Source organism: Oncorhynchus mykiss, chromosome 17 (assembly GCF_057628025.1).
Source record: "Oncorhynchus mykiss isolate SJ-2025 chromosome 17, ASM5762802v1, whole genome shotgun sequence".
NCBI classification, from domain to species: Eukaryota; Metazoa; Chordata; class Actinopteri; order Salmoniformes; family Salmonidae; genus Oncorhynchus; species Oncorhynchus mykiss.
In genome coordinates, this window is record NC_143038.1 from 6,143,032 (window position 1) to 6,167,416 (window position 24,385).

General features: G+C 41.0%; 1 protein-coding gene across 1 annotated transcript in view; it reads left to right on the forward strand.

Annotated features, from left to right (window-relative positions):
- The window catches only part of LOC110493539 (VPS10 domain-containing receptor SorCS3), a 226,719-nt gene that overhangs the window by 186,832 nt on the left and 15,502 nt on the right, over positions 1 to 24,385 (forward strand). The window contains exons 10-20 of the mRNA XM_021567877.3: positions 1,984 to 2,130; positions 6,687 to 6,789; positions 7,613 to 7,689; positions 7,911 to 8,002; positions 9,691 to 9,798; positions 10,306 to 10,423; positions 14,613 to 14,746; positions 16,944 to 17,057; positions 17,893 to 18,064; positions 21,158 to 21,344; positions 23,593 to 23,726. Coding sequence (XP_021423552.3) covers positions 1,984 to 2,130; positions 6,687 to 6,789; positions 7,613 to 7,689; positions 7,911 to 8,002; positions 9,691 to 9,798; positions 10,306 to 10,423; positions 14,613 to 14,746; positions 16,944 to 17,057; positions 17,893 to 18,064; positions 21,158 to 21,344; positions 23,593 to 23,726 — 1,386 coding nt within the window. The remainder of the gene's footprint in view (positions 1 to 1,983; positions 2,131 to 6,686; positions 6,790 to 7,612; positions 7,690 to 7,910; positions 8,003 to 9,690; positions 9,799 to 10,305; positions 10,424 to 14,612; positions 14,747 to 16,943; positions 17,058 to 17,892; positions 18,065 to 21,157; positions 21,345 to 23,592; positions 23,727 to 24,385) is intronic.

Consider the following 24,385-nt stretch of genomic DNA (forward strand, 5'->3'; position numbering starts at 1 on the left):
TGGACATTTTTCTATGACGATGTCAAACGTGGCGCCTATTAGTGCCACTTATACTGGTAAGGTGATACAACTGAGGGCCCTCATTGTCGGCTGCAGTATGGGTCTTATTTAAAGCACAGTCGTCAGGTTTACCCCCATCACACTTCCATCCTGGATGGGTTATCGCAGGAAGACAGTTTGACTAAGGAGGCAAGGAGCCATGACACTTTCTCTCTCTCTCTCTCTCTCGCTCTCTCTCACTTTGTGAGTGGGTGTCTCGTGGATGTGACAGTTTATCAGTTTTAACGTCCAGCGTTGTAATGCAGTCACAACAGTGGTGGGCAGTTGATCGGGACGCAATTAAAGGGAGATAATTCAAGGAAAAGGAGACTGGTTTGTGACCAGTCTGACGTCTGTCAGTATAGCCGTGGCAAGATATTTGGGGTTTGGGGGTGCTGAGAATTTTTTGTCGACTGTGGGGTTGCGGGGATTATTTTTGCCTGCGCTACAGACAGCTATAGCAGCCAGCTAATACAGTACTATTAAAGGCCCAGTGCACTACTTTTGTGAGAATAAAAAACAATATATATAATTATAATTTGCCTGCGCTATAGACAGCTATATCAGTCCGCTAATACAGGACTACTAAAGGCTCAGTGCACTACTTTTGTGGAAAAATCTAATTTTATATATATATACAGTATATATACACTACCGGTCAAAAGTTTTAGAACATCTACTCAGTCAAGGGTTTTTCTTTATTTTTACTATTTTCTACATTATAGAATAATAGTGAAGACATCAAAAATATGAAATAGCACATATGGAATGCAGGAGATAATTTGATTTGAGATACCAGCCTCAGAAATTGCAGCAGAAATAAATGCTAATATTAAATGCACAGAGTTCAAGTAACAGACACATCTCAACATCAACTGTTCAGAGGAGACTGTGTGAATCAGGCCATCATGGTTGAATTGCTGCAAAGAAACCACTACTAAAGGACACCAATAAGAAGAAAAGACTTGCTTGGGCCAAGTAAAATGAGCAATGGACATTAAACTGGTGAAAATTTGTCCTTTGGCCTGGAGTCCAAATTGGTGATTTTTGGTTCCAACCGCCGTGTCTTTGTGAGACGCGGTGTGTGTGAACGGATGATCTATTTCCCACCATACAGCATGGAGGATGAGGTTGTTATGGTGTGGGGGTGCTTCGCTGGTGACACTGTGATTTATTTAGAATTCAATGCTCACTTAACCAGCATGGCTACCACAGTATTGCATGCAGCAATACACCATCCTATCTGGTTTGGGCTTAGTGGGACTATCATTTGTTTTTCAACAGGACAGTGACCCAACACACCTCCAGGCTGAGTAAGAGTTATTTTACCAAGAAGGAGTGTGATGGAGTGCTGCATCAAATGACCTGGCTTCCACAATCCCCCAACTTCAACCAAATTGAGATGGTTTGGGATGAGTCGGACTGCAGAGTTAAGGAAAAGCAGCCAACAAGTGCTCAGCATATGTGGGAACTCCTTCAAGACTGTTGGAAAATAATTCCAGGTGAAGCTGGTTGAGAGAATACCAAGATTGTGCAAAGCTGTCATCAAGGCAAATGGTGGCTATTTGAATAATATATTTTATTTGTTTAACACTTTTTTTCTTACTACGTGATTCAATATGTGTTATTTCATAGTTTTGATGTCGTCACTATTATTCTACAATGTAGAAAATAGTAAAAATAAAGAAAAACCCTTGAATGAGTATATGTTCTAAATCTTTTGACGGGTAGTATATATATTTGTAGTAGTATATATATATTTTTTTCTGGTTTGTTGCGGCACCCTCAACACCCTACTTCCCGTAGCTATGTCTGTCAGGGGGCATTTTGGGTACTGTTTAATGCTTGAAAAATACATTTAAGAAAATCATGTAATCTGTTTTGGTGGTTGGATTTGGCTAGTTTTAGTGTCTGTTTTCGAATTTGTTCTCTATTTCTCCCTAGGTAGCAGGTATCAAAGGCATGCTGATCGCAAACAGGAGGCTAGACAACCAGGTGAAGACCTACATCACCTACAACAAGGGTCGTGATTGGCGGTTACTACAGGCCCCGGCGACAGACCTGGCTGGCAACGACATCCACTGTATACTAGTGAGTTATACTGAAGCTAACAGGGAAGGCTCATCGTTGTGGTGATCATACATGATCTAAGACTGCCTGAACTCTTTGATGTGCTTTCCTACACCCAGATTAAGCCTAGTCCAGGAGATAAAAAAAACATACCCAATAGATCTCCAATGACAGTTTATTTTAATCCAGGAATATGTGTTCAGTTCCCTTCAAGTTGTGTTACATCACACACTCAAGGGAGTTTGCTTACTCATCTTAACTGAAAGGGAATTACTTTACATAATCACATTTAAGCTATGATATCAAGATGAACTGTGTACACACTCCTTGTCATTTACAGTTCTTATTATTTTAGGTGCCCTAACTCTCCTTTCATCTCACGTAAAGGATGACTATGTAGAAAAATAACTGTGAGACATTAGCAGTAAGTGTTCGTACTGTTTAAAAGCCAAGGGAGGCAATTGTGGGGGCTGCACGCCGTGCGCTGAGTGGGCTACAGGTTGAATACGATTGTGCATTTATATGATATTTTAATTACAGATTCTATTTGATTACCCTGTTAAATCCCATTGCCCTTGGTGTCCTTACAGCAATGTTATACTATGAATTGGCAAAGATGAAAGAGCACATTTTTTTCGGGGGGGCTCTGTGAACAGATATAATTGACTTTTGTTGTCGGCTCGCCCCTGAGACTTGTTTCATTACTTTCTTTTTTATTTAACCTTTTTTTAACTAGGAAAGTCAGTTAAGAACAAATTCTTATTTACAATGACGGGGGTTGGGTACATTTAAAAAAAAATATATATATAGGACAAAACACACATCACGACAAGAGAGACACCACAACACTACAGAAAGAGAGACCTAAGACAACAATATAGCATGGCAGCAACACATGACAACACAGGATGGTAGCAACACAACATGACAACAACATGGTAGCAACACAACATGGCAGCAGCACTACATGGATGCAGCACAAAACTTGTTACAAACATTATTGGGCATAGACAACAGCATAAAGGGCAGGAAGGTAGAGACATCAATACATCACACAAAGCAGCGACAACTGTCAGTAAGAGTGTCCATGACTGATTCTTTGAATGAAGAGATTGAGATACAATTGTCCAGTTTGCGTGTTTGTTGCAGCTCGTTCCAGTCGCTAGCTGCAGTGAACTGAAGAGACAAGTGACCCAGGGATATGTGTGCTTTGGGGACCTTTAACAGGATGTGACTGGCGGAACGGGTGTTGTATGTGGAGGATGAGGGCTGCAGTAAATATCTCAGATGGGGGGAGTAAGGCCTAAGAGGGTTTTATAAATAAGCATCAACCAGTAGGTCTTGTGACGGGTATACAGAGATGACCAGTTTACAGAGGAGTATAGAGTGCAGTGATGTGTTCTATAAGGAGCATTGGTGGCAAATCTGATGAGAGCACCCTTACCTGCCGATCTATAAATTATGTCTCCGTCTATCTAGCAAAGGTAGGATGGTCATATGAATCAGGGTTATTTTGCAGCTGGATTGAAAGAGGAGCAATTATGATAGAGGAAACCAAGTCTAGATTTAACTTTAGCCTGCAGCTTTGATATGTGCCGAGATATTCTCTCAAGTACTTGTATGAGGTGACTACCTCAAACTCTAAACCCTCAGAGGTAGTAATCACACCTGTGGGGAGAGGGGCATCCTTCTAACAAAAACACATGACCTTAGTTTTGGAGGTGTTCAGAACAAGATTAAGGTTAGAGAAAGCTTGTTGGACACTACGAAAGCTTTGTTGTCGAGTGTTTCACACAAAATCCGGTGAGGGGGCAGGTGAGTATAAGACTGTATCATCTGCATATAAATGGCTGTGATAGCATCCTACTGCCTGAGCCATGTTGTTATTGTAAATTGAGAAGAGCGTGGGGCCTAGGATCGAGCATTGGGGTGCTCCCTTGGTGACAGGCAGTGGCTGAGACAGCTAACTTTATACACTGCACTCCTGGAGAGAGGTAGTTAGCAAACCAGGCCAAAGACCTTCAGAGACACCATGACTCCTTAGCCGGCCCACAAGAATGGAATAGTCTACCGTATCAAAAGCTTTGTCCAAGTCAATAAAAATAGCAGCACAGCATTGCTTAGAATCAAGGGCAATAGTGACATCATTGAGGAACTTTAAGGTTGCAAGTGACACATCCATAACCTGAGTGGAAACCAGATTGCATACCCGAGAGAATACTATAGACATCAAGAAAGCCAGTCAGTTGATTATTGTCAAGTTTTTCCAACACTTTTGATAAACAGGGCAAAATAGAAATAACTATAAAACAGTTAGGATCAGCTTGATCACCCCCTTTAAATAATGGCTGGCTGCCTTCCAAGCGATGGGAACCTCCCCCGAGAGGAGAGACAGGTTAAAAAGGTCAGAGATGGGCTTGGCGATTATAGGGTAGAACAATAAAAATAGAAAGCGTCTAAACCATCTGACTCGGATGTGTTTTTGGGGTCAAGTTTAAAGGAGCTCCTTTAGCACCTTGGACTCAGTGACTGCCTGCAGGGAGAAACTTTGTAGTGGGGTGGGGGAGAAAGAGGGAGGAGTATCGGGGCTAGTCACATTAGTTGGGGTGGGAGATGTGGAAATGTTGGACGGGCAAGGAGGCATGGCTGAGTCAAATCGGAATCCTGACTTAATGAAGTGGTGATTAAAGAGCCATGTGCTTCTTGTCAGTAACAACCACATCATCAACAATAAGGGACAAGGCAGCTGTGAGGAGGAGGGTTTATTCTGCAGGTCCTGAACTGTTTCCGATAACTTCTTGGGTTCAGACCCACAGAGAGAGAACTGCTCCTTAAAATAATTAACTTTGGCCTTCCAGATAGCCTTAGTGCACTTATTTCTCATTTACCTGAACAAGAGCCAGTCAGCCTGAGTATGCGGGTGCCGAGCCTTTCGCCAAATGCAATTCTTGAGGTGGAGTATCTCTGCAAGATCACGGTCGAACCATGGGCTGAACCTGTTTTTAATTCTCATTTTCTTTATGGGGGCGTGTTTGTTAACAATACCACTGAAAATATCAAAAATGAAGGTCCAAGTGTCTTCAACAGAGGCGATCAAGCTGATTCTATTCCAATTTACAGAGGCCAGGTCATGTAGTAAGGCTTGCTCATTGCATTTTTTTAGCAAGTGTATATGCCCTTGATTCTAAGAACATATTGTACAACAATTTCAATCAGGTAACATGAATAGAAAGCCGGCGAGAGGTGGTCAGAAGAGGACGGGAGGCCAAAAGTCTGTGTAACCAATAGAGAGTCAGAGTCCCGAGTGTGGGAACAAACATAGTCTGTCCCACGGTTGGGCAAAAAGAAGAAAAAGAAAGTTCACAGTCAACAAACCATGCAGGAGTCATGAGGCAAATTGAAAAATAGCAAAATGCACAAGAAAAAAATATAACAACTTGGGGCTAGCCATTGTAAGTTCAGAGTCATTTGCCCCAACAGTACGTGTGAGGTTGGGGTACCTGTACCAGACAGGGGAGACAGGCCAGGGCAGACGGTGAACAGATCGCCAGGTAGAATCCAGGCAGCAGTGCAGCAGGTAGTGGGAGTAGGTGTCACACCCACTTGGGAGAAGCCTTCATTTCTGGAGGCAGATTTCTTGTAGAAAATACCAGTGGATGATCTCTGAAGAGCGGGAGGGGGCTTCAAAGGCATCTGGATTTAGGTGCGGTAACCTGTGAGACTCCTGACATTTGTTGGGCTTAAAGGCTTTGACACCTCTCACTTCACACCTCAGTGCTCATTGAAGTTGTTTCTGGTCTGTCTCAGTCCCAGGGCAGATGGTCTCTGCTGTTTGTTTGCCAGGGCACTCTCTGTATAGCTTCGAAAGATGAATCATTGGTAGTAATAATCCTTCCAGGAAATGTTGTCCAAAATTAGGTTGTAGGTTTAGAGTTTTGAATCTAGAGTGAAGGTTATGCTGTGGAGGGTAGCATCCTGTATAGGTCCCTGAGAAATAATCAAAGTTTGTCTAATTCCAAATTGATCTTTTTGTAAAAAAAAAACATGTTGACAAATGTGAGCGCTCACATGCAGCCGTCTCCCTCTCTCTCCCTCTCTCCTTTGACTTAATGATTGTATGTAAAGTCCCTCCCTGTATTAATGACTGATAATGACAATTAAGATGAACTATGGAGAGGCAGTACGTTTTTTTTTAGAGTGAGGCTGTGGAAATTGTCTTACTTGTGTTTAGTTTGATTCATGTTTTGTTTTGTTAACCAAATATAGTTTTTTGTATTGTTGACTGCCTATGTTAGCATTGTCATTAGAATTTGGTGTAAATGTAACTCACTGGAAGACTTCAGAATTCAAAAGATTCTATTAGGCTCTATCTTCAGGCTTTCTGAGATGAAAGCTTAATAAAGACCGCATGGCAGCTTTTCTTTTCCTTATCTAAAGGACCTTCTCTTGAAATAAAAAGCATATGCTTTGTGCACCTTTAAAGATCAACCCTGTAGTGTTCTATGTAACACTGGGGATTTGATTGACCAGTGTATAATGGCTCCGTCAAATATAATGGACTGTCTGTCATTTCTCAGCCCTTCTGTTCGCTCCATCTCCAACTGCAGACGTCTGAAAACCCCTACCTGTCAGGCAGCATATCAACCAAGGCCTCAGCACCGGGAATCATAGTGGCCACAGGTGAGAGAATACAGAATGAACATTTGATAGATAACATTAGATTAGATGACCTTATTGTCCACTTATGTGAAAATGTATTTGGCTGAATAGAGAGACATCTGTTCAATTTAGGTAATGGTACAAAAGGAGAATAGCTGTCTATCCTTTCCAGGTCAGTTCTGAAATAGCATTTGATTGAGAATATTATGATGGCTATCCAATCCCTAACATTACTGATAGGGATATGCAAGCCCTGCTATAAACAACTCATCTTCAACTGTGTGGGAAAATATTGTATCTTAGCAAAAACAACAAAAATGGCCTACATCCATGAATCTGCTTTCTTCATCTCTGTCACCAAAACAATAGTTTGTCCCCACCACAAAACTCTAATCTCTTACTGGATCTGTGAGATCCCTAAACCACTGGGAGCCTGTATAATTGTACTGAATCTGTCCAGAGACACACTATAGCACTTTTGATGTTGTCCTTACTGACATTTTGGTGATACAAAGTCACCCGGTTTATTTAAGTGGGCCAGTGCAGACTGAGGACACAACATATTATGTTTGGTGACCCTGACAAACACGATGCAGCTCAAAACTCACGCCTGACACTGAACAGTGGATGGGAGATATCACAAGGCATCAACAAAGTGGAGAGATATGCTCAGAGATTAACATGTTACATCATTGCTTAAGAAAAACTGAGCAACATCCATCCAAGCATGAATGGTTGTTCTTCTCTGCTCTGCATCTATTCTTCATTGTAATTGACACCATCTTCACATTTTCAGCATCATTTGAATATTTAACTAATGCTTTGTTGCATTTTTTTATCACAGGGAATATTGGGTCTGATCTGTCGTACAATAACGTTGGAATGTTCATCTCATCTGATGCTGGTAACAACTGGAGACAGGTGAGTTTAAGCTGAATTTGGGGGTAAAAGCTAAGGCATTCTCTTCTAAGGCATTCTAATAATATATTTGAATATTGTAGTTTGGAGAATAAGTATTTTGGACTGCTGTCTCTACCTTTTGATCATGAGGTGTTTTGAGACTCAGTATTCAGCTAGATGTGTACAAGGTAACTGTATGTAAATCATATATTATATTGAATGGGCTGTGTGTCCTGTTTCAGATATTCGAGGAGGAACACAACGTCTGGTTTCTGGATAAAGGAGGGGCCCTTGTCGCTGTGAAACAACCAACCGTCCCCACTAGGCATTTACAGTAGGTTTATATCTAATTCCGTCTTTGTATCTCTGTAAACTGGTTAGTACTTCTATTGATGTCAAGAAAACTTTTTTTAATGTTACTTTATATATGATTAAAGGCAGTATTCAAGGTTTGAACAACTTGCAAAGCACAAACATATGCAATAAAGATACAAATATATTGTCAATTGGGGGAAAGTGTTTTTCTTCACCAAGTCCCCCTTTTAGTACTTTTAACACTGACCATTCTATTGTAAATTGGATCACCCACGTTTTGCCTCAGTTAAGACCAACACAACTGAAACCACATCTCTATTCTTATATCACTTTAGAAAAACATTTAGAAGGTACTTTTAGCACCAAGGTGTGGAGGATTCCTTCCTTCCTGGTTGTGTCTCCTAGATGATTTAAGGAACACAGTAGAAGCCCTCATATCAAACCAGGTTTCAAATAGTATTGTTTTCTTTCAGCATTTAATTGAGACATTTAATTGTCTAGAGTGGCAGACGGATGGGGTTTGCACTTTTGGGCCAATTTCATTGGATCCATTAGGCCAGGTAACGGGCAGCTAAAGTATTTGAAAGATGGCAAATGCTATTTGAACCCAGGCAAGCGCTGTAGGAACCAACCCTCCAACCAAACCAATCCTTATATGATACAGTTCACAAACGTCCTGACCATGTGGCGTCTCTCTCTCTCTCTCTCTCTCTCTCTCTCTCTCTCTCTCTCTCTCTCTCTCTCTCTCCTCTCGCTCTCCTCCCAGCTAGTGTAACATTTCCTGACCCTTGTATCCTCCTAATAGATGCCTATAAATGCTTTGTCTGTTGTCTGAGTTTATAGCCAGATGAAGGCATGCTGACTGACGGAGATTTAGATGGAAGCTGCAACAAGGGGGCTGCTGCTTCTTGCATCCTAGAGCAAGACTGTGCATTGTTGAGTGTTGTTCCCAACCTTGTCACACACAGTACTCCAGTGTTCTCACATCTGAAGTGATGTTGATGAGATGTCAGAATCAATAGAGAACAGGCCTGGAGGATGAAAGTTGCCCAATCTCTTTTTGTTTATTTTTATTTGTCTCCCCATACCTCTCCGCCCCTGTTTTGTAGTCGTTAGAACATGAAACAGTTGTATTCTGGTTTGTTTTGTGTGTTGTGTTTTTTTCTTCTACATCACTTCACTCTAGACCGTAAGTAAACTCAAGACCTATGACGTTGTTGTTTTCTCTTCAAGTTGTTATGCCTCCACGCTTTGATAGTCGAACACAGTTCTGTTGTTTTATTCTTCTTCTATTCAACAGAACGTTTGTTAACTGTAGTCAATTAGATACAACCTGAGGTTCAGCAGCTGACTGTCTGTGGAGACGACTCACTCCAATGATCTTCCATGAATCCAGTTGACACACTGTAATTGAGAGCATCAGGGCTCGTATTCAGAGTAGCAATGCTGATCCAGGATCAGATCCCACCGGTCTGTATAATCTCATTCCTTATGATCTAAAAGGTCAAATTGATCCTAGATCAGCACTCCAAGTCAGAATTACGAATATGGGCCTTGTTGTTACTGCCAGTCTGAGATGTGAATGGTTGCATCACAAATGACACCCTTTTTCCTAGTAGGCTTCTGTACTTTAGACCAGAGCCCTATAGGCCCTGGGTGCCATTTGGGATTCATTCAATGTGTTATTGTGTTGTGACTCTGTTACAGGATCAGTTTTGATGAGGGGCGGCAGTGGACCAGACACAGCTTCTCCTTGGTGCCTCTGTTTGTGGACGGGATGCTGGTGGAGGCCGGGACAGAGAACCAGATCATGACGTGAGTCGGGACAATAGAGTAATCGAGGGAAGACGCGCAGTGATGAATGATCTATAGTCGGGGGATGGCATTCTTTTGCCCTCCGTAGGAAGTCTTAGAGAGATGGAGAAAAGGAGGGATTTAATTTTTCTGTCTTCCATTGCTTTGGGACTCTGTTCCTTTTGGTGAAAGGGAAGGGGATGAGATGGATGAGATGAATTTGTCTCCTTCTCGTTCTCTTGGGAACCCTGTTCCTCTTGGAGGGAAGATATGAGGGGATGGGGAGGAATTTTAATTCAACGAATGCTGATGTCTCGTCTTTATTAACAGACGTTTAAATGGGAGAAAATATTTGATTCATAAGGGTAGTCAGTTTGTTAGCTTAGGACTGATTTCCCCATTTGATTTACATATTTAACTAGGAAAATGTAATTACTCATAGACTTAACGTAATTGGAGAAAACTTGTAGCGCTGACAACCCTTGTCGAGTTATATTAACTTATGTATCCATCCTTTGGTTTCTCAAGGTTTTTTGGACATTTCAGCCATAGGTCTGAGTGGCAGCTTATCAAGATAGACTACAAGTCCATCTTCAACAGGAAATGTACAGAAGGAGACTATCAGACGTGGCACCTTCACAACAAGGTAAGAGCTCTTAAACAGGAAGTCGCTCCAACTTATCAATATGTGACCTTGTTAACAAATAACAATGAATGTACATGGTAGTTAGGGACTGTACATTATTTATAATGACGATACCTGGAGAAAATCGGACCTCTCTGAAATGAAAATGGATGGCCCTTCCTTCAGTAAAATATATTTTTACCCGACCCTCCCTTAATGGTAAAAATAAAAAAACGTGGCCCTCCCCTATACCCCAAATAATAATAAAAACATAGTGGACAGCAGAGAACATGACAACCATTTACCATCACTCATAGGACAGAACAGAGTATTGCAGTTTTAGAAACCGTTCTTCGTTTTATTAGAAGGCAAAAATGCTAGAAAGTTGTGGGTTCAAAGACCACCGCGGACAAGAGTAGTGGTGGAAATATATCAATTAAATTAACAAAAGCACTGAATGAATCTATCAACTTATTTGCTTTCCCCCAAAAAAGCCTTTTTATTAACACATTTCATGCAATTCTACATAATTTTACATGACTGGAGATGACTAAGGTCTTTTTAAATAGTAAAAGAGAGCATGACAGCGAATGAGCGCATGCTGCAGCACCAGAGATGTTTTGATTTCTCTACAGGCTATTGTTAAAAATAGAGGATAGTCTATGTCTGCAACAGTGCTAAAGTTGTCTGTCAACTGTAAAAAGTGAGCACAACAGAACCAGTTACAACTGAAGTACATGATCATCAATTCATTTGAGAAAAAGCCGTTAGTTGTTTAACACAGCAAAAAAATATATATATATTTTGGGAAACAATCATTTTCTATTTCATTCCATGATATTATCAGGAATCTTGGTAAGACCCAAGTGCAGACTGTGTGAAGTAGTAATGTTAATTGTAACAACAGGGGCAGGCAGACGACAGGTCAAGGCAGGCAGGGGTCGATCATCCAGAGTAGAGGCCAAGGTACAGGACGGCAGGCAGGCTCAGGGTCAGAGACAGGCAGTGGTCAGGCGGGCGGGTACAGGGTCAGGACAGACAAGGGTCAAAAACCAGGAGGATGAGAAAAAGAGAGACTAGGGAATAACAGGAGCTGAGACAAAATGTTGGTTGCACAGATAGACAGACAGAAAACACAGGTATAAATACGCAGAGGATAACTGGGGAAGGTGGGCGACACTTGGAGGGGGTGTAGACAAGCACAAGGACAGGTTAAACAGATCAGGGAGTGACAGATATTGTTGCTGCAAAATATATTTGTGTAGACTGTGATTAGGGCATGGGAGTATAAGAGCATCTGCTGGGCTAAATTAACAAACTAGGCATGCATACTGTAGCTCACCTCATGATCCTCAAACCACAGACTAGTCAAACTCGTGTTTCTATTTAAATCAAAATAATTTATTTTATTTCATTTTATACAGCCTAAATCAAAATGTACTATATAGGCATGTTGGTGAAGTGCTGTTGTTGATGTGTTGTTAAAATGCTGTGCACCTGCCAGCCTGTAGCGTGTCACAAATGTTTCTCAATTAATTTATTGCGACAAGCAATCCCGGATCCGGGATCGTAATCATAGCCTCAAACGAATTAGCACAACGCAGCGGACATAAATTCCCCCAGTAACTTTTCCTATTCATGAAAATCGCAAATGAAATAAATATATTCAAACACAAGCTTAGCCTTTTGTTAACAACACTGTCATCTCAGATTTTCAAAATATGCGTTACAGCCAACGCTAGACAAGCATTTGTGTAAGTTTATCATGGCATAATGCTATGCTAGGCTCTGCTGGCAGCAGGCAACATTTTCACAAAAATAAGAAAAGCAACCAAATTAAATTATTTACCTTTGAAGAACTTCGGATGCTTTCACTCAGGAGACTCCCAGTTAGATAGAAAATGTTCCTTTTTTCCAAAAATATTATTTTTGTAGGCGGAATAGCTCCCGGTTGTTCATGATGCTTGGCTGAGAAATCGACCGGAAAATGCTACCATTACAACGCCAAACTTTTTTCAAAATGAACTCCATAATATCGACAGAAACACGGCAAACGTTGTTTAGGATCCATCCTCAAGGTGTTTTTAACAAATATATTCAATAATATATCCGTCGAAGCAGTTGGTTTCTCATTAGAAGCGATTGGAAAAATGGCTACCTCAGTATTTTACGCAAGATTTTCTGCGGGAGACACCATGTGTACACTTGCTAAATATGCTCCCTTACGGCTATTCTTCAATGGAAATGCGTAATGCTATAGACAATGCTATAGACACCTTGGGGAATACATGGAAAACGTAAGCTCATTCGTAGCTCATTCACAGCCATATAAGGAGTCATTGGCATGAGGCGGTTTCAAAAAATGTGGCACTTCCTGGTTATATCTGGGTTTCGTCTGTAACATCAGTTCTGTGGCACTCACAGACAATGTCTTTGCAGTTTTGGAAACGTCAGAGTGTCTTCCTTCCAAAGCTGTCAATTATATGCATAGTCAAGCATCTTTTCGTGACAAAATATCTTGTTTAAAACGGGGACGTTATTCATCCCAAAATTTTAATAGCACCCCCTAAATGGCAGGCTAAAGCCTGGAAATAATAATAATTTAACAATAATACATTATTGTTCCTTCTTAGGCTGCCTGGCTTGCTGCTGACTGCTGCTAGCCTGTTGGAATGTAGAACGTCAATTGATAGACAGAATCACACATTACTTCCCAAAGAAAGTACATTTTTTTGTCTCCACGGTTGTAGAAGGTAGCAGGCTCTACATGTCATAGAGACAAACCAAAGAAATCGCATATGCATCAGTCTCTTCTTTCCCCAGCATTTTACAGCTTGTTTCTAGCATAAAGAATTGTGGATTAAAGTGTCCTTACAATATCATTTATATAATCAGGTCCATACACTTTTATTTCCACAGTAACAAGCTAACAAGGGGGTAGGCCTATGCTTTTAGACTTTTTATTTAATTAACAAACGCCACAATACCCTCAAATACCCCCTGAATTCGAGCCCTGGATTTAACTTAACATACCAAGCTCTCCACTGACACTGAGATGTTTAAGGAGTGTATGGTGACTGAAGGAAATGGCTGACAAAGTCTATGGAATGTAGACTATAATTTCATCTGTCAAACAGGTAGGCCTACTTCTTATTTCTTGAACAAGAAGAAATAGACTCCAACACAAAGCCCTCTTGTTGTTAGAAGCCTAAAGTCAAATTAAACTGCTGCTACTTCATAGTAATGTAAGTTACGTAAATTACTTGAATATGGCTAATTGTGAGGTCAAAAACTCTGATAAATAGCTTCATTATGGGCAACAAAACATGTTTTTTTTTATTAAAATCAAATCTATCAGTAGCAAGTTCACCTCGGGTCTTCCTTTTCATCTTCATTCTCTCCCTCTCAAACTGAACAGGGCATCAGTAGACCTAGTCTGCACGCACATATATATACTCTTTTGGACAAATAAAATAAAAAATATGGAATAAGTCTTTGACTCGCCTCCTGAAGTGCCACCTTACACAGCACAGTCATTTGTTAGGCAGCACAAAAGTGTTTACATCAGCAAGAGCAGGGCTAGCCCGGGCTCATGATTGGGAACGCCTACCCATTGCAGTGTGTAATGCAGTCTAACCTAGTTTTTTATACACCATCCCAGCAGCTCAAAAACTCAGGAGGGAAGTACATTTTCTAAGAAATATAACTTTGCCCTGTGCTTCTCCTAGCATACTCTTCATATAGCCTAGGCTTATAGCATATAGTATAGTCTAGTCTGTGGATAATTTTATTGAGACCACAGTAGTGGCACTTGATATTGCGTGCCTAGCAGAGAATCAGGGATGAGGGTCATCATTGGGCACACATCGAGATAGTATAATAAGCAACTAATTCTCAAAACTTGAGCAATTTGACATTTAATCAATTACAAATTACCTGACCCTCCCCTGGCCAAAATAAAAAAACATAAGAAACCCTCCCCCTGACTGATATTAAAAAATGACCCTCCCCATGACCCTCACCCATTTTCCTACAGGTACCAATGTTTTTACAAGGGAGATACAGTGTTTGGGTAGTTCCAATAAGCTCAATAAGTTAACATAATAATGGTTTGACTTGCTGTTCTATGTGAATTTGACATTTGAAAATGACATACTGTAATCCCATGTGCGTTCACTATATGGATTAATATCCTGTATGTGTTTCACAGGGCGAGCCGTGTGTGATGGGCCAGAAACAGATCTATATGAAACGCAGACCAGGAAACTATTGCATGCTGGGAAAAGACTACGCCAAAGTCCTCTCTGCTGAGTCGTGTATCTGTCGGGCCCACGACTTTGAATGGTAATTATAGTATACTAGTATAATAACTCACAATTGCAGTAAAATAGAAGACATGAAAACATGTACTTTTATCTCAAATCTACACATGAGTAGATCAACAGAGGTTTCATTGTCCATAAAAGAGAGAGACATGTTGTATGATGCTTTGTGTATGTTGTCCCATTTAAGTCATTTTTGGATTTATTACACTATTTCAGGATCCCATTAATTTGGTTCATTTTCCGTGTCAGTGCTCCAATTATGAGATATTTTGGGGAATAATTTGCTCCTAACGTCTGTCTCTCTGGCTGAGCTCGTCTTGCTATGTTTATAATAAAGTAGAGAAGATGAAGGGTGTTTATAGGACTGTAGGTTGCTGTTGTTTTTTGTCTTCTAAAGGCAGGGAAGAGAAAAGCAAAGATACATTTGTATATAAATGCCAGTGGTGTCAGGTAAAACTGTATGAGTTTTAATTAGAATCCATTCATCTCCAGGGATAGTTGTTTTTAATTATTTTGGGAATGCAATTATTATATGATACAGTTCACAAACGTCCTGACCATGTGGCGTCTCTCTCTCTCTCTCTCTCTCTCTCTCTCTCTCTCTCTCTCTCTCTAGCTGGTGACAGGGACAGTGAAATGCAAAAATTAAAAAACAATCTCTTTAAGAAACGTCAACGTTCAGAGTGAACAACAAAAACACTTTTTATTGACTTTGAAGTGTACACAAAAGTCAAGGTCTGACTTGAAAACTACGTTGGAGGTGGCTTATGCTAGAGCAACAAATATTAAATTCTCTGACAAAAGATCTGGTGGACTTTCCTGCAGTCAGCATGCCAATTGCACAACATCTCAAAACTTGAGACATCTGTGGTATTGTGTTGTGTGACAAAACTGCACATTTTAGAGTGTCCTTTTATTGTCTACATCACAAGGTGCACCTGTGTAATTATCATGCTGTTTAATCAGTTTCTTGATATGCCACACTTGTCAGGTGGATGGATTATCTTGGCAGGAGAAATTCTCACTAACAGCGAAATAGTATTGTTGTACCTATGGGACATTTCTGGGGATCCTTTATTTCAGCTCATGAAACATTGGACCTACACTTAATGTGTTGTGTTTGTATTTTGTTCAGGGTAGATACAGAGATATAACACTTGATATGTTATATTAAAAATAAGTGAGGAGAGATTAGTATTAATGTGTAACCAAAATACGCTGAGAGTCTCCACAACTATTATGTACCAAACTGGACACCATACTTTTCTGTGACTTACTGGAAAGAAATTTGATCTTTGCATTGCCAAGACTGTGATTCAGTGGTGCTTTAATGTCCTTAACTGGACACTGTACCTTCATTGGACTCACTTAGTCCCTTATGACTATTATCCCGACCAACCATAACACCATAACTTCACTTGACAGCCTGTCAATAAAGTGGGGGAGGTTCCTAATCACATTGAGGCCAAAACAGGTCATAGGGAGTCCTAGACGGACCTCAGGCTTTGTTGCATCCTATTAGTTCTGGCTAGGTAATTATTTGATAAATCAATGACAGCGTCATTATTAGAATGGGCACTTGCCTAACCTGCTTTGCCCGATGTAAATCACTTTGTGATTGGGAGGTAGCTAACATCAGCCGTTGGGAGTCAGCCAACCCTGACCTGGCTGGCTGTGTTGACATGGAGTCCCCCAGGGCTCAGTCTTCCTACCTCTGCTGATCTGGAGCTTTTGTCAACCGCAGCCCAATCAATATATAATAATTATGGGTTGCAATGCAAAAAATATCTATTATATGTATCGTGCTGAGGGGATAGGAAAAATTAGCTGTAACATAACACAATAATACCGTATGTCCTTTGGATCAAAATCAAATCAAATTGTGTTTATCACTTGCTGTGTAAACAGCAGGTGTAGACTAACAGTGAAATGCTTACTTTACGGGCCCTTTCCAACAAATAAAAACTGGCCAACCCTCATAGCCTGGTTCCTCTCTAGGTTTCTTCCTAGGTTTCAGCCTTTCTAGGCAGTTTTTCCTAGCCAACGTGCTTCTGCACCTGCATTGCTTACTGTTTGGGATTTTAGGATGGGTTTCTGTACAGCACATTATGACATCAGCTGATGTAAAAAGGGCTTTATAAATGTATTTGATTGATATACAGTAGGTAGAGGTACCGTGTTGATGTTGATCACATTCTGTATGTGATTTGTTATAGTGATTATGGCTATGAACGGCGTAGAGAAGGGAACTGTCTACCAGCGTTCTGGTTCAACCCAGCTGTTGTATCAAGGAGCTGCAGCCAAGGACAGAACTACCTCAACAGCACAGGGTGAGTTGCACATAAGGACACTATTTTGTAGCGTTTCTATGTTGTCTATTCTAAGTGAAGGAAACCCTGCTGTATATTTCTGCTCAGTGAAGGTAAAATATTTGTCTTTAATGTTTTCCATTTCATTTTGTAAAACATTATGATGGTCATAATATGGTCCATGTTAAAAAGCCTGAATAGGTGTCTCACATATCAAAAGAGAGGTGCAAAAACACATTAAAGCTTACAGTGGCTACAGTATCTCTCTGTATAGGTTGGCCAATGCTTATCATCTTCCCATCTTCCCACTGTAATGAAACACTGTCAGGGTGTCACACCCTCTGGCACGGCTCCTGGTGTGAATAGTGATATTGGCTATTTAGACCTGAGTCATTCACCAGACAGTAGATCTATACTGCGTGAGATGGTGCACTTCTGAGAGCTACAAAGCACTTTCAGGAATCCTAGGACACAGATTAGGACGTCTCAGGATGGCTAAGGTCTGATGAGAACGGTACATCCTTCATTCATGCATTCGCTTCCCCAAGGTTAAAAGTCAAGTTTTGTCTCGGAGTTAGTAAGCATGTTCAAGTTTTGTCAGTGTGAAATTAATCTTTTAATTAGGGATCACTAAGCATTTTAAAGATTAGTCAAAGAATAGCAAGTCTTGTTTACTAGCTCGGTCACTTCCGCAATCACTTTGAGGTTAAAAATAATTTTTTTGCAATTTCTTGTCAAGCCTCATTGATGAACATGACCAATACCTTAGCCTTGTTAACTAGTAGTGTCATGAAGCCATAACCTCAGTAAACCATAATAAACATGTACTAAATCATTCAAATGGTATCTTCTTAAGGTACCGAAAAGTGGTGTCCAACAACTGCATCAAGGGAGTCAAGGACATGTACACACCCAGGAAGCAGATGTGTCCCAACAGGGCTCCAAAAGGCCTTTCTCTCTCCACCAGAGAGGGCAAGCTTACTGCCGACCTGCACACCAACGTCACCTTCCTGGTGCATCTGGATGAGGTAGGACTGGGCCAACCGCCAAAATGGCCTCCTTTTTGTATTTCATTCTTATGGGCCTGTAGGAGCCCAAATGGATGCCTTTGTATGCATCACTCTTATGAGTTGCATTGATTTTCACTTTAAGCCATGAAATGAAAAATCTGTGTTTTGTATTGCTATGCATGGTTGTAAAAGTAGTCCTAGCATGTGGTGCACAACTCACTCACTCTAGGCCTGTTACTGAGTGAAATATGGATGTTTCCCATATGTTCAACATGGATGTTTCTCCAGACATATGCCTACAATGATTTCCCTGTTATATTATCCCATACACACCAACTGCTGAAAGTTTAATAGTAACTTGCAACACAACATCACCCACACACAGCTACAGACCCCAAGCCCAGAGCTGAGAGACAGAGTAAGAGCTAAAGATCTTAGAGAGAGATGCACCCCTGGAGACCACTTTATAGAGTGATAAACTCAGAGTAGCCTCCTTCTAGGGCCAGGGCCTTGCCTCGCTCCCCTCACTCCCTAGACACTGTTCAACCACCTCACATTAAATTCAGGTGGAATAAGTGTGGTAGTGCTCTGCTCGGTGCGGCGGTGCTTTCCCCCTGCCCTGCAGCTAAGAAGTAAGTGTCTCTCCCACAACGTTACTCCCGGGCCCAGCAGTCATATTACAGTGTGATAAGTTGAGGAAATTATAATTGATTTATTTAATTAAGAGTGTCACGGCCGTCGTTAGGAAATTACCAAGGTGCAGCATTGTTAGCGTACATATCTTTTTATTTTATATAATGACGCCAACAAAACAAGAAATAAAGAAACGACCGTAAAGCTTAACAGGGCTTTAGAGCCCCTAACAAAGATAACTACCCACAAAGACAGGTGGGAAAAGGAGCTGCCTAAGTATGGTTCCAAATCAGAGACAACGATAGACAGCAGTCCCTGATTGAGAACCATACCCGACCAAAACAAAGAAATACAAAACATAGAAAATAGAACATAGAATGCCCACCCCACATCACACCCTGACCTAACCAAATAGAGAAATAAAACGGCTCTCTAAGGTCAGGGCGTGACAAAGAGAGTCCTCCTCTGATAAGAGAGACATATGCCATGTGGTCAAAAAGTTTATGAAATGTATTTTATAAAAATGTCAGTCCCAAAATAATTAAAAACAACTATCACAGGAGACTAATGGAGGTGAAGAGTCTTATGCATTAGGAAAATCCTTCGCTCCTGTTGAATTCAGACTTTAATATATTTTCATGAAGCCCAAGATGGTAGAATTTCTTGGGGAGAGCAAATGGGCCTAAATATTTAATTTGTGGTACTGCTGGGTAGTAAACATGGCGCTTCAGAAAAATAAAAATTAAGGAGGGAGGTGGAAGAAAGTTTGATGTTTTGAGAGAGGGATGAGATCTGTAGTGTCACACGTCAAGGTTTCATTATCACAAAGTTACCTTATAGCATGTCATGTGTACACCAACCAGATTTACTGTACATTAGCTACCTTATAGTATGTGATGTGTACACCGTCCAGATTTACTCAACATTAGCATGTCATGTTTACACCAAACATATTTACCCGACATTAGCTACCTTCTAGCATGTCATGTTTACACCATCCAGATTTACCCAACATTAGCTACATTATAGCATGTGATGTGTACACCAACCAGAACCAATGGAATAGTCCCAAAGGAACAAATCCGTCCATCTAGCTCTCCAGACAGGCTCAATCAAACGCTCAAAGCATTTGAAAGAAAGAAAAAACTATTTGAACCTAGGTATGACACACCATCAGCATGACAGCACTGACTTCACACCGTTTATACCATCATTTGTGTGTTGACATTCACCTGAACAAGACTCCTTTACACAGTCCTGCTGTGTTTGGACCTGAACTAACAAAACCCATTATTGTCAACCAGCACTGCTGTCCAGACCATGACGCTTACCCTATTATGCATTTTGGATTTGGAGGCCCTCTGAGTCACACATGGAGCCACGGACACAAAGCTTGACATTTAGCCAGTAGGCCAGCATCAGTCTCATGCAGATTTGCTAGCGATCCCAGGACACCTCGATAGAGAACTAGAAGTGTCCAGAGAAAGTGAACAGAGGACACCAACAGAATCCTGAATGACATCAGCGCCACTACAGTTCCACACAATATCTGCCACTGTTATCCCTTTTCTTCCATTCTATTCTGCCTTTCTTTATTTGGCTTATCCATAGTTTATCATTTTCAGTGTACAATGGCGTGAAATATACCCCGAGAAGCCTTCTCCTGTTTTCATACTCTGCTGTGCTTGAAAATAAATAAAACGGATTGTGGATAAGTAGAGAGAGACACACACACCTCATTTTAGGTAACAGGCAAACAAACTGCTCTCACAGTGGGGCAGAATATGATGCAACCCCAATGTTGGGCTTGTGCTGACTGCGAATGTAGTCCAGCAGTCTGTTGACTAGTGTACCTGCCACCCTACTGTCTCTTGATTACTACACTGCTTCGACCTCCCTGTGGTTCTCTCTCCATCACACACACACTCACCACAGGGACTCATTTCAGACTCAGGATGCACACTGATGTAGAGGTGTCACAGCACAATCTGTTGGACTTCTGACAGAAACAGACAACGATGTCCTGCCTGGGCCCATGCATGCTTACTGAATGGTACTGTGGATTTGAGGCATTGTATTGAACCCAATTTTTTAAAACATTTATTTAACTAGGCAAGTCAGTAAAGAAAATATTCTTATTTATAATGACTGCCTACCAGGGAACAGTGGTTTAACTGCCTTATTCAGGGCCAGAATGACATAATTTTACTTTGTCAGCTCGGGATTCGATCCAGCAAACTTTTGGTTACTGGCCCAACACTCTAACAACTAGGCTACCTGCCGCCACAAAACAATGACATGTATTTATGTCTAGAATAAACAAAAGCACAAGCATCTAGCTGGGCTCTGAAATACAATGGAATTGTTACATATATATTTTTTATAATGATGAACTATATCTTCATATTATTATTATTATTTATTTTTTCTGTCTTTCTTCATCTGTCGTCCTCACTTGAGACATTACTTGTTTTCCAGGGTGACTCAATGAGAACCAACATCCAACTGGATTTCGGGGATGGCACGGCAGTCTCCTACTCCAACCTGAGCTGGATCGAAGAGGGGATCAGGCATGTTTACAAGACGGCTGGGATATTCCGTGTCTCAGCCTTGGCGGAAAACACCCTGGGATTTGATACTACCACGTTGTACCTTCATGTTACGTGTACGTCACCTCTATACATTCATCATTCATTTTGTCAGGAATATTCAATTCCCGCCATCTAGGAATGAAGTACTTCTGGTTTTAGTTTGTACTGTACCTGGTAGATAATTGGTCAGTTACTGTGACGTCAGCCATTGATTGGCCAAAGTGGTCGCTCACCTGGTGACCCTGGTCTGAATCAGTCCCTGATTGGAGGGAAAGCATAGAAAACAACAGTGCCGTGGTTCTCAAGGATCATAATTGAATATCTCTGCCTCATATTTCTCTGTAAATTACCACCTTACTAAATATACAGCAGTGTACAATGGAGCCAGTTAAAGGCAAAGTACCAGAATGCTTTCAACATAGTACAGCACTTTGATGTCCTCTCTATTTTCATCTTGTAGTGAACAAGCCAGCCAAATGTCAAGTAAATAATAGTGACAAATATAACATGCTTATGTCTAAAAGGCTTCAAGAATTATCCAGCTCTTTGAGGTGCAGTGTTTGAATTGCCCCCTTGTCTCTTAATTTGAAAAGTGAGGCTTTCGTCAATTAGTGAAGGTGCCATTTAAATGTTGTCTCTGGTCGCCACGTCACTTTTAGTGAGTGTACTTTGATATGATTGATGTCATTGATTCTGCTGGTGTTTTTTCCTGGTTTGGTACAAATTATTATACTTTATTTTGTACTTTTACCCTTATTTCTCCCCAATTTCATGATATCGAATTGGTAGTTACAGTCTTGTCTCATCGCTGCAACTCCCATACGGACTCGGGAGAGGTGAAGGTGGTGAGCCATGCGTTCTTCGAAATATGACCCTGCCAAGCCGCACTGCTTCTTGACACACTTCTCACTTAACCTGGAAGCCAACCGCACCAATGTGTCGGAGGAAACAAAACACCTGTCGATTGCAGTCAGATTGCAGACACCCGGTCTGCCACAAGGAGTCTCTAGAGCCCGATGGGACAAGGATATCCTTGTCAGCCAAACCTTCCCCTAACCCGAACAACTCTGTGCCAATTGTGCGGCACCTCATGGTCTCCCTGACCCGGCCGGCTGTGATAAAGTCTGGATCGAATCCGGGTCTGTAGTGACGCATCAAGCACTGCGATGCAGTACCTTAGACCATTGCGCCACTCGGGAGGCTGTTTGGCACATTTTGAGGGAATTTACAGGGAAGAGAGTGTGCAGATAATGCTTTTAGCAATGTGCCAATCACAATGCCACCACATATTTCAAATTGGAATATTTTTAACACTAGACACAGTTTAGGGAGCCTGACTAAATTACTCACATCACACACACACAACACACACACACACGCACATCCGCATAGACACAAATTTAAAAGGGGGAGACACAAAGATACGCACACTTTCTATCTCTGTCACACACATCACACACACACACACACACACAAACATACACAGACACTAACACACACACATACATACACTGCATACACGTTTGAAAGCTAGGATAAAGATTAGTCTCAGTTAAAGAGGATAAGTGTTAACAGAAGCCCAGGCGGAGACGTACAGTACACACCAGAACGCCAAGTCACACCACTGTCAGCCGGAGTTTTACTGTTAAAATACCTTGTTATATCTCTCTCCTACAGGAACCTTCACCACTTAGATCACGATAATGCCACGTACACCCACGTCAACTCCCATTACGGTCTCAGCATGTCAGATAACACTATTACTCACAAGGTATCACGTCAAAAACATGATAACGTCAACGTGTTTTAAGTCGAGAATAAATCTTGTTCTTCAACTAAATTCCATCAAAACTATGGAACATTATGATAGTTAATGACATTTGTTGAGGAAGATTTCATTCACCTTCCCTTTTCAGCTAAAGTAGTCTTATTGAAAAGAAGATCCCACACACTACCCCAGTGATAATGATAAGTGATACTGGAAAGAGCAGTGTGGGAGATCTTATTTTCTCTAATTCTTTATTTCAGAAGGTTTCTATTTCTTTTTTTCCCACACAGCTGTAAAAAATGATCTTCGGATGTGCCAGTGCTTTTCATATTTAAACAAAAAATGATCTAAAAATAATATTTTGATGTGCAAGTGATTTTCATATTGTGTACAATATGACAATACAATTGCAATGTCCATGTAATTACAATCATATATGGAGTCTGAATCATCCAATACTGAGTCTGTATTATCCAATACTGACTCTGTATTATCCAGTACTGAGTCTGAATCATCCAATACTGAATATGAATCATCCTCTGTGTTTGTATCAGGTCCTGTGGAACATGTCCAGTTGCTGGCTCCATTTGTGGCCATCAAGAACAAGGAAGTAAACCTAACAGCAGTGGTCTGGCCCATCCACTCAAGGACCCTCACCTACTTCTGGTGGCTGGGGAACAGCACTGAGGTAAACTAGACTTAAAACACTTGGTCTACAGGGAAGAGGGCCTATAACCTGAGCCCTGTGGGACTCCAGTGTTGTGAATGGTATTCAGTATATGTGGGTTACCTGCTCTACAACATTAGTAGAGGTAAACTGACACTATTCAAAAGGGGTCTTACCCTATAATGCCATATAGTGTACATGTACTGCAGTGGTGGCTGGTGTAACTGTAACTAAATCAGAGGACAGGCTTATTGTAATGGCTGGAACAGAATAAATGGAACAGCATCGAACACTTCAAAGACATGGTTTCCATTCCAGTTCCATTCCACTTCAGCCATTATTATGAGCTGTCCTCCCTTCAGTAGCCTCCACTGATGTATATATGGGTTATACATGATGTCTATGGTATTACATACATTGACCTCTTCTATTGTGGAAGACGACAGTGATAGCAGTCTCTGATCTCATTAGTTTGTCATGAGTTATTACCTTAGCTGCATTGGTTCTAGGTCTTATGTGGAGGATGTTTTTGTAGGGTTTTACTCAAGTCAGAAGCTCCAACTACTCTTAGTGAGAAGTTCAAGGAGAAGTTGTTATCATCTGAAATGGGTTTGTTTCATGTTCCGGGGATTTAGGTAAATGTTTTAGGTGAAGGGATTATATTACCTGATCAAAGTGTG